This window comes from Pecten maximus, chromosome 1, assembly GCF_902652985.1.
Source record: "Pecten maximus chromosome 1, xPecMax1.1, whole genome shotgun sequence".
NCBI lineage: Eukaryota > Metazoa > Mollusca > Bivalvia > Pectinida > Pectinidae > Pecten > Pecten maximus.
Genome location: NC_047015.1, coordinates 34,545,019 through 34,558,303, shown reverse-complemented (window position 1 = coordinate 34,558,303; position 13,285 = coordinate 34,545,019). Strand labels below are relative to the sequence as shown.

The window sequence follows — 13,285 nt, the reverse complement described above, 5'->3', positions numbered from 1 at the left end:
CTAGAATTATGAAACCTCTACTGAACTTTCTGTTTTATAATGTACTATACATTATGGTAATTACAAATTACATGTTATGATCAAATAAAACACTTTCAACTGATTAAATAGGACATTTAATATAAGAAAATAAAACAGACATGGTTGAAGATTGGGATCAAGCGTCGTGATTTTCTTCAACACTAAAAATCAAAACTGTTATCAAAAGACGAAATTTTCAATAGCATCAAAGAGATACAAATAAAGAGTACAGCATATCTATTAAACAAAAGGTGTGTAATGGTGGATTATGGTTACTAATATTACTATTACATTCATATTGTCACTTAATATACAGAACACTACTTATAGACCCTTAACTCAATGTTCCAAATAGTGCTTTGGCCTTTCGGATTACCCTCCCCAATTGCCTTTAATTATAAACAATATCCGTTCTTCTGTCCAAAATATTCAAATTATTCTTTAATTTGTATTTTTTGATACACGCTTTTTAGTCATTCATACGATTTGCTGTAGTTGGTAATACGAAACTAGCGTTGACTTCTCCCAAATCACTAGCTTATCGTACTTCAGAAACATTGTGTAGCACCACCTCTATTATAGAATTTGTTAAACTAGTAAACTCCGTTCGTATACGTTCAGATCTAATTTCCGTTCCCGATCTAAATGAAAACATTAAAAAAAATCCCATCATTTTCCTAATTGAATTGCATTCTTGCAAGATTAAAACTAAAACGAAAAAGCAAATCGATTATTTTAAAGTATTCAAACTAACGATGAATCTAGGTGAATCCAGATTAAAGCTAAGTTATACCAGACTAGACAAATAACCTGGACATATTGTAAGTGTTGGTAAGCCATCGTAGGGAGGAGACAATGGGCGGACTCGGGGGACCTGATTACAACTTACATTAAAGTGACGGTAGTGGTTTCTCTTGTCGCTTTGATAAATCTAATGTCTCATGTACTTGTATTTTCATTATCAAGTGGCGAACAGTGCCACTATACTAGCTGTCAAGTAATCCGAAGGGTTCTGATGTTAATATCGCCTTTCAAGCTGACTTGTGGCGATTTAACATCAGAACCCGACCCATACAGAAAACGAGCAATTTTTTCGACCCACCCTCAGGTCGGCGTTTGAACAACATTTCCCCTTATTCCCTTCAACTTGGCACATAAAATGTATACATCGATTAAAAGGTAAGATAATATGTTATCAGCTTTCATATTTATTTTGCTCACTGATCATCGTTCACTAAATATATCCGTCAACATTCTTTTCAAACCTGTTTTTAGCATAGTTTTGAAAATGGCCGCCATCGTCAGGACACAATATCTCGCGAGATTTCAGTGTAAACAGATCGGGCAAAAGTCTCTTGTGACGAGATTTGGGTCACGTGATTAGCAATGGTGGTAGCTTTGAAGTTCTCTGAAAACGAGATGGCAAAGTATGTGGATGGATATATTTAGTGAACAATGACCAGTGAGTTATATATGTATGTAAGCTAATAAGATTTTATCTTACCTTTTAATTGATGTATACCTTTTATGTGTCAGATTGAGGGGAAATGGAGTAAACGTTGTTCAAACCCCGACCTGATGGTGGGTCGGGAAAATAGCTCATTTTCTGTATGTAAGAAGTTCTGACGTATCTACGTAGTAAGATCGTCAGAAAATTCGGACTAGCTGTCAAGGAGAGACTATGTACTGATTAAGTGTTAACATAGGGCGTGATTTGCCGTATTGTATATAGTGTATATATCATTTTCCAGCTTGCCTGTCACTACATATAGGAGAAAAGAATAGATTTAAACAAATAATCTCTGTTATTATTGCGGTTGTATTTTCTATAACTATTGAAAACGAGATCGATTTTCCATGAGACGTGCAGCACTACTGCGTCTGTCGTCTGTTGGTGAAATCATCGTCGTTAGCGCGCCACTTATACAACTGGTGTGATGTAGAATACTAACGAGATACTTACATCCTGCTTGAAGAAAATGACGAGGCTGCACTGTATTTGGTGTTATCTTATGTATTCTTAATAGGTTATGACTTGTTTCAAGTTTATTAGTACAACACAATCATTATTTCATGTGATAATGTTTAAAGTCTTTATTCTATAGCGGTTATCCGCCGTCTTCTCATCAGAAACGATGCTGTTGCATAGCAACGGAGAGGATTTCCAAATTGTCTTTTCTTTAAAAATCAGCATGCAGCATTTTCGATTCGTAATTATTCATTTCTACGTTCTATAGGCAATAGTGTTTTGTCTTACAAAGCGTGCAATCATCAGAGGAAATGAAATTTTGATACATATCAATATTTCTAAAAACGTTTGAATACCATGTTATGTGTTAATACGAGGTCGTGCAGTTATTGAACAGTGGGGATGTAACATAATTTCCGCTGTCGAGGTAGCGTGGCGCCAAAGAAACAACAATAATCTCTCGATAAAAAAAATCAGGTCATGTTACAAAAACAGTGAATTATTGTATTAATGTGTAGGATGAATATCAAGAGCAAAGTGCTGGAATGCATTTAATTTGTGCCTTTTTAATTGTATCCAACTTGTCTAAAGCAAATTATTACTTATTCTTCCTTCTTCACTAGAGGCATTCTCTGAGTTTTATAGGTACATGTATTTGAAAAGTAGCTAGTTATCGATCAAAAACATCGATATTGTTAAAGTATTATTACAATAGATTCATGGCTTAAACTCCGTTGAATATTACGTGTAATTCACAAGAATGGTTGGATATCAATATTATTTCACGATTGTGTTTTCAAAACAATCGCTATCAAATAAACTGCTCAATGTCATTCACTGTCTTCTGTTATTACTGGTAAATTGTGCCGAACTTAAAGACATATAACAAGAGATCAGACTCTTTCATCAACGCTAGTAAACAGTGATAATGTGAAATTGTATCTATTTCTTATATTTCACCAACAGAAAAAAAACACAGAAAAAACATGGTGTTTACATTTACAAAATTGTTATAACTTTTTTCTATGACGCAATTTTTTTTGAATATGTTCTTCATGAATTTGTGTTCTTACCTCATCTAAGATCAAATGTATATTCTTTAGATTAACCGCACAGTAAGACATAAATGTGGTACTAGAGAGAAGTAATGCAATCGATAACGATGCCACCAATATATAACCCCATCCCAACCCCCTTTCCGGGTTAATCCGATATCTTCTGTTAAGGGAGCATTGGAAAACCGAAGAAATACTCTCCTTCTTGCTATCATAAAACGGACAGAGGTATGAGGACCACATGTTAACGTTTCTTCTGTATCATCGACTCAGAGGATAACAATTTTTGTTATTTGGTTTCTGCTGTTAATCTCTCCAGGTGACACGACGAGGTTGTACTACGATAACGATGATAACGATTTACAGCTGTGCTTTCCTACCTACCCAGAGTAATTGGATCAATCATGAACCCTGCTATATCAAATAACAATTTATTAAGGTTGTTAAGCGGTCAACGACGTCATTAAAGCGACGTCTGACAATATGGAGTCTTATTTCTGTTTTACTACATATATCCGGCATCATTTTTCATCAGATATCTTGCTGTACACAAATGTTATTATCCATTGTTTTCGTATTTTTTGTTTTTTTTTTCTTTTGTGGCCAATCTCCTGATCAAAATTTCTTGATTAGCTAGCGTATTTGAGAAAATGTGAACGATAAGACATTGATTTGTTTGTTTGATTGTACGGGCTTCATGGCCTGGGTGCAGCCAGTGCCATATTAGGACGGCTGTCAATGAGACACAGACAGCAAGGACAAAAAATGACGACAGTCAATGAGACACAGACAGCAAGGGCCATATGAGGACGGCTGTCAATGAGACACCAACAGCAAGGGCCATATGAGGAAGGCTATCAATGAGAAACCAACAGCAAAGAGCATTAGAGGACGGCTGTCAATGAGAAACCAACAGCCAAGGTCATAAGAGGACGGCTTTCAATGATACACCAACAGCCAGGGTTATATGAGGACGGCTTTCAATGATACACCAACAGCCAGGGTCATATGAGGACGGCTTTCAATGAGAAACCAACAGCCAAGGTCATATGAGGACGGCTTTCAATGATACACCAACAGCAAGGGTCATAAGAGGACGGCTTTCAATGAGAAACCAACAGCCAGGGTCATATGAGGACGGCTTTCAATGAACACCAACAGCAAGGGCCATAAGAGGACGGCTGTCAATGAGGCAACGAAAGCAACGACCATACGTGGACGGCTGTCAATGAGAAAACAATAAAAGAAAGCAAAACACAAAAAGAAAGAGTAGATAAGGAAAATCTCGAGTATTTCAATTAGGGCAGCAGATCAACTTGGCCAAATTTGTTCCGTCGGTCCGTCCGGAATCGCTTTCCGGACGATTTCTTTTGAAGGAATGATCGGATTTTGATGAAACATGCTTGGTAGACTTATTACCTAAATCCCTCTCTCAAGTTCGATCATCGTCATATTATGTCATGTGTTTCATGTTTGTATACATGTTGCCCACTTTAATTTCATGTAATACAATATTTGCATGGGAGGGGGATCTTGACGACTATATCCTTGTTTTATTAGGTCTCAGACGACTTATTGTCATCCGTTTTTGTCCGTCGTGTGTCGTCAACGTCCGTACGTTCGTTAGAATTATCAAACTATCATCTTCTAAAAACACCTTAACAGGTTTTAATAATTTTTTATAGAAACTTTCCTTGGCCAATGGTCAAGCAAAATGCTTTTAAAATCGAACTTGTTATCTACGTATGGTTATGCCTGCCTCCAATTAAAAAAAATGGTGCACTTCAAAACTAGTTAATAATATACTTATGCTTACACACGTACTTTAATCAGGTAATTCGTCAATAACTTATGCGATATACTGGAGAGTGGAATTACACAAATCAACAAACCCTTTGACAATGTTGACACTAACCAAGTCGAGTAAGCAAATAATACGTTTTCAAATAGTTAATACGTTGATCTCAATATGAAATGGTTCAAAATAAAATTAAACTCGTCCTGAATATTTCGATAATCCCAATAGTACATGTAATATACTCATAGAATTTTGATGGAACTCACAGAATTTCTGGAGACATTTTAATATAACATCGTTGGACTCATTGTTGTTAACAACATAGCTGAAAAGGACTCATGGGAAAAAAATGTAGATTGATCATTGATCACATTACGTACAAATCGTTTTGCGATTTTCAATTTAACTTCATTAGCGATTTTATAATTACAAATGTAATTTGATGGCTAAAAGTACCGAAAATGTGCACCTGGCCGCGGTGGCCGAGTAGTTAAGGTGTCCCAACACTTTATCACTAGCCCTCCACCTCTGGGTTGCGAGTTCGAAACCAACGTGGGGCAGTTGCCAGGTACTGACCGTAGGCTGGTGGCTTTTCTCCGGGTACTCCGGCTTTCCTCCACCTCCAAACCTGACACGTCCTTAAATGACCCTGGCTGTTAATAGAACGTTAAACAAAAACAAACAAACAAACATCTGGCAACAGCCGATTATATAAACGCATGACCTTTCAACTCCGTATGTAAATGAGGAATCTGGACTGGCTGAGGGAGCCGTTTCTAAAATGGTGCACTGAAGGAGGAATTCGGCAATGTTTTCTGGGAAATTGTGTGTGTGTCTTTTTTTTTATCGTACTGAGCGACACGGTAGGTCAAAGATAAATGTTTCTAGATTACGGTAGTATATAGTATGCACCGTGTCAGTTTGAAGTGAGGTGGGGTGCCGTTTTGCTCGTGGCGGTGTTGCCTCGTAGTTTTCACAGTACCCAGACCTCTGCCATATCATACATTTTTAAATTAACATCTTTTATTGCATTTTTGCCAGTGAATTACATAGAGGATATTGAGTGGTTTACCGTTTGATATAACATATATTGCACGAGTTTAACAGAATATTTCGATATTTTTCACTCGTGATTCGCACTCGTGAAAATATCGATATTCTGTCATACTCGTGAAATATATGTGATATTAATGGGAAACCGCTCAATTTTCTTTATATTTACAAGCGCCTGACTGTCAAATATATGGTCCTCACTCCAAAGCGGCTTGAGGAGCGCATCAACGAAGGGTCAAATTAACTGAAATTACAAAAGTCCATACCCAGGTACATCTGCATTGTAGTATAAAATTCATTAGATGATATCCAAAATCACCAAACTTACCATGGAGCCTCGCGTTTTCCCATAGTGAGGAGGTAATAGCATTTTTGAGCAACAAGAGTCAAATTGATGGAGGCAGACTAAGGGCCATTTTTAATGCTATTTTGCGTTGTTAATACTGTAAAACTGAATTGGTTCGAACACGCTTGAATCGAATACAACTGTACATTGGATAAGTCGAATGTTTTGTTCCGTCCCATTGTTTTCCCTTCTTTATCTAAGTAAATTAAACACAGATGTTTCGAACACTGTTAATTCTGATACCGCGGTCCGTTCCTTCTAAATTATACCAAAACTTCCTTGTTGGTGATATTTTGAATCTTACGAACACAAACCTAAGTTAACCACTACTAGGTAGCTTCTGGTCCTTATCAATGGCCGATTACCTTTCCAGACTAACGCAATACAAATATTTATCTCTTTTTTTATTTAAAAAAAAAATCCGTTCTATGGTAAACATTGAATCCAAACTATATTCATATTTATAGAATGTTGAATATATCGAGCCATAGAAAATGTCATTACTATTTTCATTTGTTTAGGAATTAGAAAGAATCTTTTATTGGTACTATTTTTTTTAATCAAGCTAACCAAGATTGAATGTGTTAATACTGCGGATCAGCTTTTATTTGTTATTGATTCGCAAATAAAATATTTATAGGACTCCGGCAATTTTGCCAATGCATTGCACTTTTTGTAAGAGGCTTTTATTTTTACAATTGTACATGTATTTTTTACATCATTTAGGAAACATAATTCATTATAGGTTCCGCTTTAATTTTAATATATTCATTTATTTTTTGTATGTGTTGTTTTGATCGTTACATTAGAGGATGCGTATTTCCGACTGATAATAACTGCCAAATGAGAGAAACCTACGTATACACCATTGTCGATTGAATGAAGTCATAGCTGAAATGATGTCTGCCTCCAATTACATGTCAGCCATGTTTTAATGTTATCACAAACGGACAATGGCGTACGTGATTGGCTACATTTTGTTTTTGTTAGAAAGTTTGTGTGTCAATGCTTAATGAACTGTTTAAATAAATTATTCATGGTCAAGAAAATGTCCACCCTTACATGACTTTTAACCACGTGATCGGATGTGTGGTAGATGACCGGTGACTTTGGGTCATTTACATTGTATGCCATTGCATTCCCGTACATTAAAACACTTTTAAGTAGAACCACTGGATAAGTCTAATATTTTACTTGGTCCCGTCGACTTATCCGTGTTTTACTGTATTACAGTGCCTACTTTGATATAGCCAATCCAAGGGTTATTTTGTAATGCAATTTTGCGTTGTTCATTTTACAGTGCCTATTTTATAACGCTATTTCACTAAACTACCATGTCCAGGCAGATTAACCCGACATATACCCTGTCCATATGACACAGGTCAAATGTGCTTCCTTGTCCATCCATTCAGTGATTTGCATACGGCAGTGACCAAGTACTATTTTAATACTTTGGTATGACACTGCTTGGGACAAAACCTGTTGTCTTTGGGACAGAACCCACAGTCTGGAAACAGAACCCACTGTATGTGGGCAGAACCCACAGTCTGAAGACATAACCAACAGTCTGGGGCGGACCACACTGTCTGGGGGCAGAACCCAATGTTTTGGGGGCAGAACCCACTTTCTGGGGAGAAACCCACTTTCTGGGGACATAACCCACGGTATGGGGACAGAACCTACAGTCTGAAGACATAACCCACAGTCTGGGGCGGACCACACTGTCTGGGGGTAGAACCCACTGTCTGGGGCGGACCACACTGTCTGGGGGTAGAACCCACTGTCTGGAGACATAACCCACAGCCTGGAAACAGAACCAACTGTCTGGGGGCAGAACCCACTGTATGGGGCCAGAACCCACTGTCTGGAGTCATAACCCACTGTCTGGAGACATAACCCACTATCTGGGGGCAGAGCCCACTGTCTGGAGGCAGAACCCACTGTCTGGAGACATAACCCACTATCTGGGGGCAGAACCCAATGTCTGGAGGCAGAACCCACTGTCTGGGGGCAGAGCCCACTGTCTGGAGGCAGAACCCACTGTATGGGGCCAGAACCCACTGTCTGGAGGCAGAACCCACTGTCTGGAGACATAACCCACTATCTGGGGGCAGAACCCAATGTCTGGAGGCAGAACCCACTGTCTGGGGGCAGAACCCACTGTCTGGGGACAAAACCCACTGTCTGGAGGCAGAACCCACAGTCCGGGGACAAAACCCACTGTCTGGGGGCAGAACCCACTGTCTGGGGACAAAACCCACTGTCTGGAGGCAGAACCCACTGTATGGGGGCAGAACCCACTGTATGGGGGGCAGAACCCACTGTATGGGGGCAGAACCCACTGTATGGGGGCAGAACCCACTGTATGGGGACAGAATCCACTGTCTGGGGACAGAATCCGCCTGCCTGAATGCCTGTCTGATGTACATGGATATACGCTTACACTTATTTTCACATGCAACAAGCAAGGTAGTGTCAAAGGAGAAATATTGAAACAAAAAAAGTGTTTGAAGAAGAAATAAAGATATCGAGTTCAGTTATCTCTTACAGATCAAGCAATGAGAACAACAGATACCATTATAACGACCAACCTGAAGACAGAAGACGGAGGGAAATGAGAAAGATTACCCCAAAACTTAGTCGCCTTTCACGAAGTTTGCTATGGGGACATTCGTTAGTTCTACTCGCAGAGACAACAACAGGCGTTAATCAAATCTATCTGTATCTTTAACATAATCGCCATCACCTTTCGTTACTGCAGCGAACAAAAAATAACAAGATCATAATGATGTTTATGAGTTAACTGTTAAAATACCGTATCATTTTCCAATCAATTTTGCCCGTTTTCAAATCTTAAATATGTTAGTTGTCGTAACATAATTTTCTTCGAAACTTACCTTGTTATTCCGTTACAATCCATTTAAAATAGAAATCGGCTCCAAAAGCCCTGTAGTGGTAAAACCCAACAATTATCTGCCAACGGTCATCCACTCATACGCTTCATCAAATCCTTTGACACAGAAGTGCTCACTCATTGTGCATCTATAAAGCTACCTCCACCAAGATTTTAAATATTAAGGCATGTCCTAGTTTCCACTACTTGGGGAATACCATGGCCAGTCAGATAGACATAGATCCTCTTAATGACGACACCTGTCACCAACAGACGTGGATGCCGAGTAATTGGGCGTTCTTTGATGGCAGCGAGATGAAGACCTTGCCGTGGATGGATATAATATAGCCAAGCTAGTGGAGTGTACGTCTTTTATCGTCTTTTATGCCTTGTCATATTGCTGCCGTAATGTGTCAGCTTTAAGAATACAGAACGGTGACCATAGGGAGATTATAATAGCTAACCCCAATTTTACTGATATGGTTATTCAATATGTATGTCAGTGTTACTTGTCACCTTTGTGAATATCAACGGGGTTTTTGGGATTTTTTCGGTTCAACAGTAAGGTAAAACATGTAAAGTTTAACATGATTAAAACATTGTGTATCGTTTAAATATGTAAACATAAAGAACTCAAAATGGCAATTGCAGTTGATTATCGCTAACGTTTTCAAGTCAAGTACCGGCTATTTTCAGGCGATTACTTATATATACATTTGTATATATATATTTTAATTTTCTGTTTCTCAGTGTCCGGTTTCTTAATTTACACTTATATATCTATATATATTTGAAAATAAACACACAAGAAAAATAAATAAATAATAAACACACAACAAAAAATAAATAAAAACCAAACAAACAAACAAAAGCAAACAAAAAACACAATAACTCAAAATAGGAAAAAACACATTTCAGTGTAGTCTCCAGTTAATACAACATCTTAATTAAGACATAAACTACCTTGCTCTTCCCATGTCACGCATAATGTGAAAGGTCAATTTAACGCTTACTACCCATTTTAAAGACCATGTTGATATTGCGTTCGACAAAGCTCAACATGTGTGATATAGTGCCACTATGATGGATGTAACAGATGCCATGTCTCCATCTCTCTCTTATTGCAGTTTAAGTAGTACCTTTCTAAACTCATAGAGCGTCAAACAGTAACAGTCACATGCTGCATTTACAACTACGCAACACATGCGGAAAAAAATAACAGAATCATTTAATTACGAAGCCATACTCAACCAATGTGAATGAGCTTATCAAGTAATCTTATTGTTGCTGCGAAATCAGGGTCACATTAAGTACAGAACGTGTTACAGTAATCGAGAATACAAAGAAAAAAAGATAAACAAATCTATCGATTGGATGGCCCGTCCATTACTACCATGGACCTCGTAGTGGTATTAACTGGTGCACGTGATCGGGGCGAGATGGAGACATCTGATATCGGCGATGTCTGATCGTACATTTGTTTGTAATCGATTTCTCATAACCTATTCTCTATCCGCAAATCAAAGCAGATAATATACTGAAAGTAATTAAAAGTCAACTGTAATATAACGATAACCCTCTTCATTTCCTCTGGAAACAAAAGATCTCCCTTACTATAAAGCGGAAGTACCACGTCTCTACAATAGGTTTCAATTCACCTACGTGTAATATAACACTTGAATCAATATCGGGGAAAGGGGAAACATATCGTCAGGGGAAACTAAACCGCGAATATATGAAGTTATACTGTTATTAAAGCATGTCTTGTAGCCGTGGTTTAGGATATATGACATTAAACGTGTATTGATGTCAAATAAGTACAATAACTTAATTAGCCCGAGTTTCCTCTGGCCCTGACACCATGTCTGGTGTGGGGCCAGAGCGCACTACTATATGAAAACGTGGAATTATCCGATACCGTTTGGTGTCGCTAAGAATCTGGTGTAAATACAATAAAATCGGGAGTGACATAACACCTACCTTACATATATGGATGAATGAGATATTTATTTACCCCAGAACACCCATTTAGTCCCACTTAGGTGTTTTATTCCGTCCGTATAGACCCTCGCTTTACGCTAGTGAAAATTTCACACTGTTGACCCGCCATTTTGTAAGTGATAGTACGACTAACCACCCGAATCGGAAAGCAATGGACCGAAAAGACCACATATCAATAATTGTGTTTTTCTACTTACATAGTTTAAATCAAGAAAACTAAGCATATTATTTCCCAAAACCTGTTATATTCAATTCAAAAATTCATTATTTATAAATTATAAGCGGTAAAATATATAAAAAATAATTTGTATTTTTTTCCCTTTTCGTTCCATCGCGCACTGATTAGGGTAATTAGGCCGCCCGCGACCTACATAGTTAGCAATATGGCGTCGAGTCAAGTATGAAATTTTGACTAGTGTAAAGCCCTGTCTATACGGACGGAATAAAACACCTAGGTGGGACTAAATGGGTGTTCTGGGGTAAATAAATATCTCATTTATCCATATATATAAGGTAGGTGTTATGTCACTACCGATTTTATTGTATTTACACCAGATTCTTAGCGACACCAAACGGTGTCGGATAATTCCACGTTTTGATATAGTAGTGCGCTCTGGCCCTACCCCAGACATGGTGTCAGGGTCAGAGGAAACTCGGGCTGTAACTTAATCGGTTAGGGAATATAAATACTGTTTAACATACATGTATACCTTAACTAAGAGTAAATCAATGTATCCATAGTTACATGTTTTTGAGTTGTATTTTGTGCTACATAGACATGATCTCGTTTGGAATCTTTGTGTCATATGAAGCTTGGTCTGTTATACCTGGTGATTCCGTTCGAACTAGTCCTATTCTCTTTTTCGAGATTTGACCAATAATTCCGTTCTACGCCAGAACCTGACTGTAATTACTTACATGTTGACGCTTCTTTTGTTGTAGTTGAAAATAGGTATTCTTCATTTTCTTGCATTGGATCAACATTGTTTCCAAACAAAAGCAAGCAAATGAAATGTTTGGTATATATAAATCTGGGATTGTGAATCATGCTTGTTTTCTCGTTTCCGAAGTAACCGAAAAATGCGCAACTAAAACATGTGTATTTGGTACCAGGTTTTTGAGCTTTTCCTTTTGTAGGGTACTCGGGGAAAATATGCATTATTTAACTTCATATCAGAAGGAAAGGCACTCCATATCAGAAGGAAAGGCACTCCATATCAGAAGGAAAGGCGATCCATATCAGAAGGAAAGGCGATCCAAACCAAAGAAAAGGCACTCCATATCAGAAGGAAAGGCACTCCATATCAAAAGAAAAGGCGTTCCATATCAAAAGGAAAGGTGCTCCATATTAAAAGGAAAGGCTTTCTATATCAAAAGGAAAGACGCTCCATTTTCATTAGAAAGACGCTCCATTTCAAAAGGAAAAGTGCTCCATATCAGAAGGAAAGGCGCTCTATATCATAAGGAAAGGCACTCCATATCAGAGGGAAAGGCACTCCATATCAGAGGGAAAGGCGTACCATATCAGAAGGAAAGGCACTCCATATCAAAGGGAAAGGCACTCCATATCAGAGGGAAAGGCGTACCATATCAAAGGGAAAGGCACTCCATATCAGAAGGAAAGGCGCTCTATATCATAAGGAAAGGCACTCCATATCAGAGGGAAAGGCGTACCATATCAAAAGGAAAGGTGCTCCATATCAGAAGGAAAGGCGATCCAAACCAAAGAAAAGGCGCTCTATATCAGAGGGAAAGGCACTCCATATCAGAGGGAAAGGCACTCCATATCAGAGGGAAAGGCGCTCCATATCAGAGGGAAAGGCGTACCATATCAGAGGGAAAGGCACTCCATATCAGAGGGAAAGGCGTACCATATCAGAAGGAAAGGCACTCCATATTAGAGGGAAAGGCACTCCATATCAGAAGGAAAGGCACTCCATATCAGAAGGAAAGGCACTCCATATCAAAGGGAAAGGCACTCCATATCAGAAGGAAAGGCACTCCATATCAGAAGGAAAGGCACTCCATATCAGAGGGAAAGGCACTCCATATCGGAAGGAAAGGCGCTCCATATCAGAGGGAAAGGCACTCTATATCAGAAGGGAAGGCGCTCCATATCAGAAGGAAAGGCGCTCTATATCAGAGGGAA

The 13,285-nt window shown here is 38.5% G+C and overlaps 1 protein-coding gene across 3 annotated transcripts in view; it reads right to left on the bottom strand.

Annotated features, from left to right (window-relative positions):
- Positions 1 to 13,285, bottom strand: part of LOC117331557 (GTP-binding protein Rhes-like) — a 57,706-nt gene that overhangs the window by 17,120 nt on the left and 27,301 nt on the right. Inside the window, exon 1 of one of the 3 annotated variants that reach the window (XM_033890343.1) lies at positions 9,140 to 9,500. The exons of the other annotated variants lie outside the window; for them this stretch is intronic. Coding sequence (XP_033746234.1) covers positions 9,140 to 9,162 — 23 coding nt within the window. The 5' untranslated portion in view covers positions 9,163 to 9,500. Of the gene's footprint in view, positions 1 to 9,139; positions 9,501 to 13,285 lie in introns of those variants that run through there. 3 annotated transcript variants of the gene reach the window in all.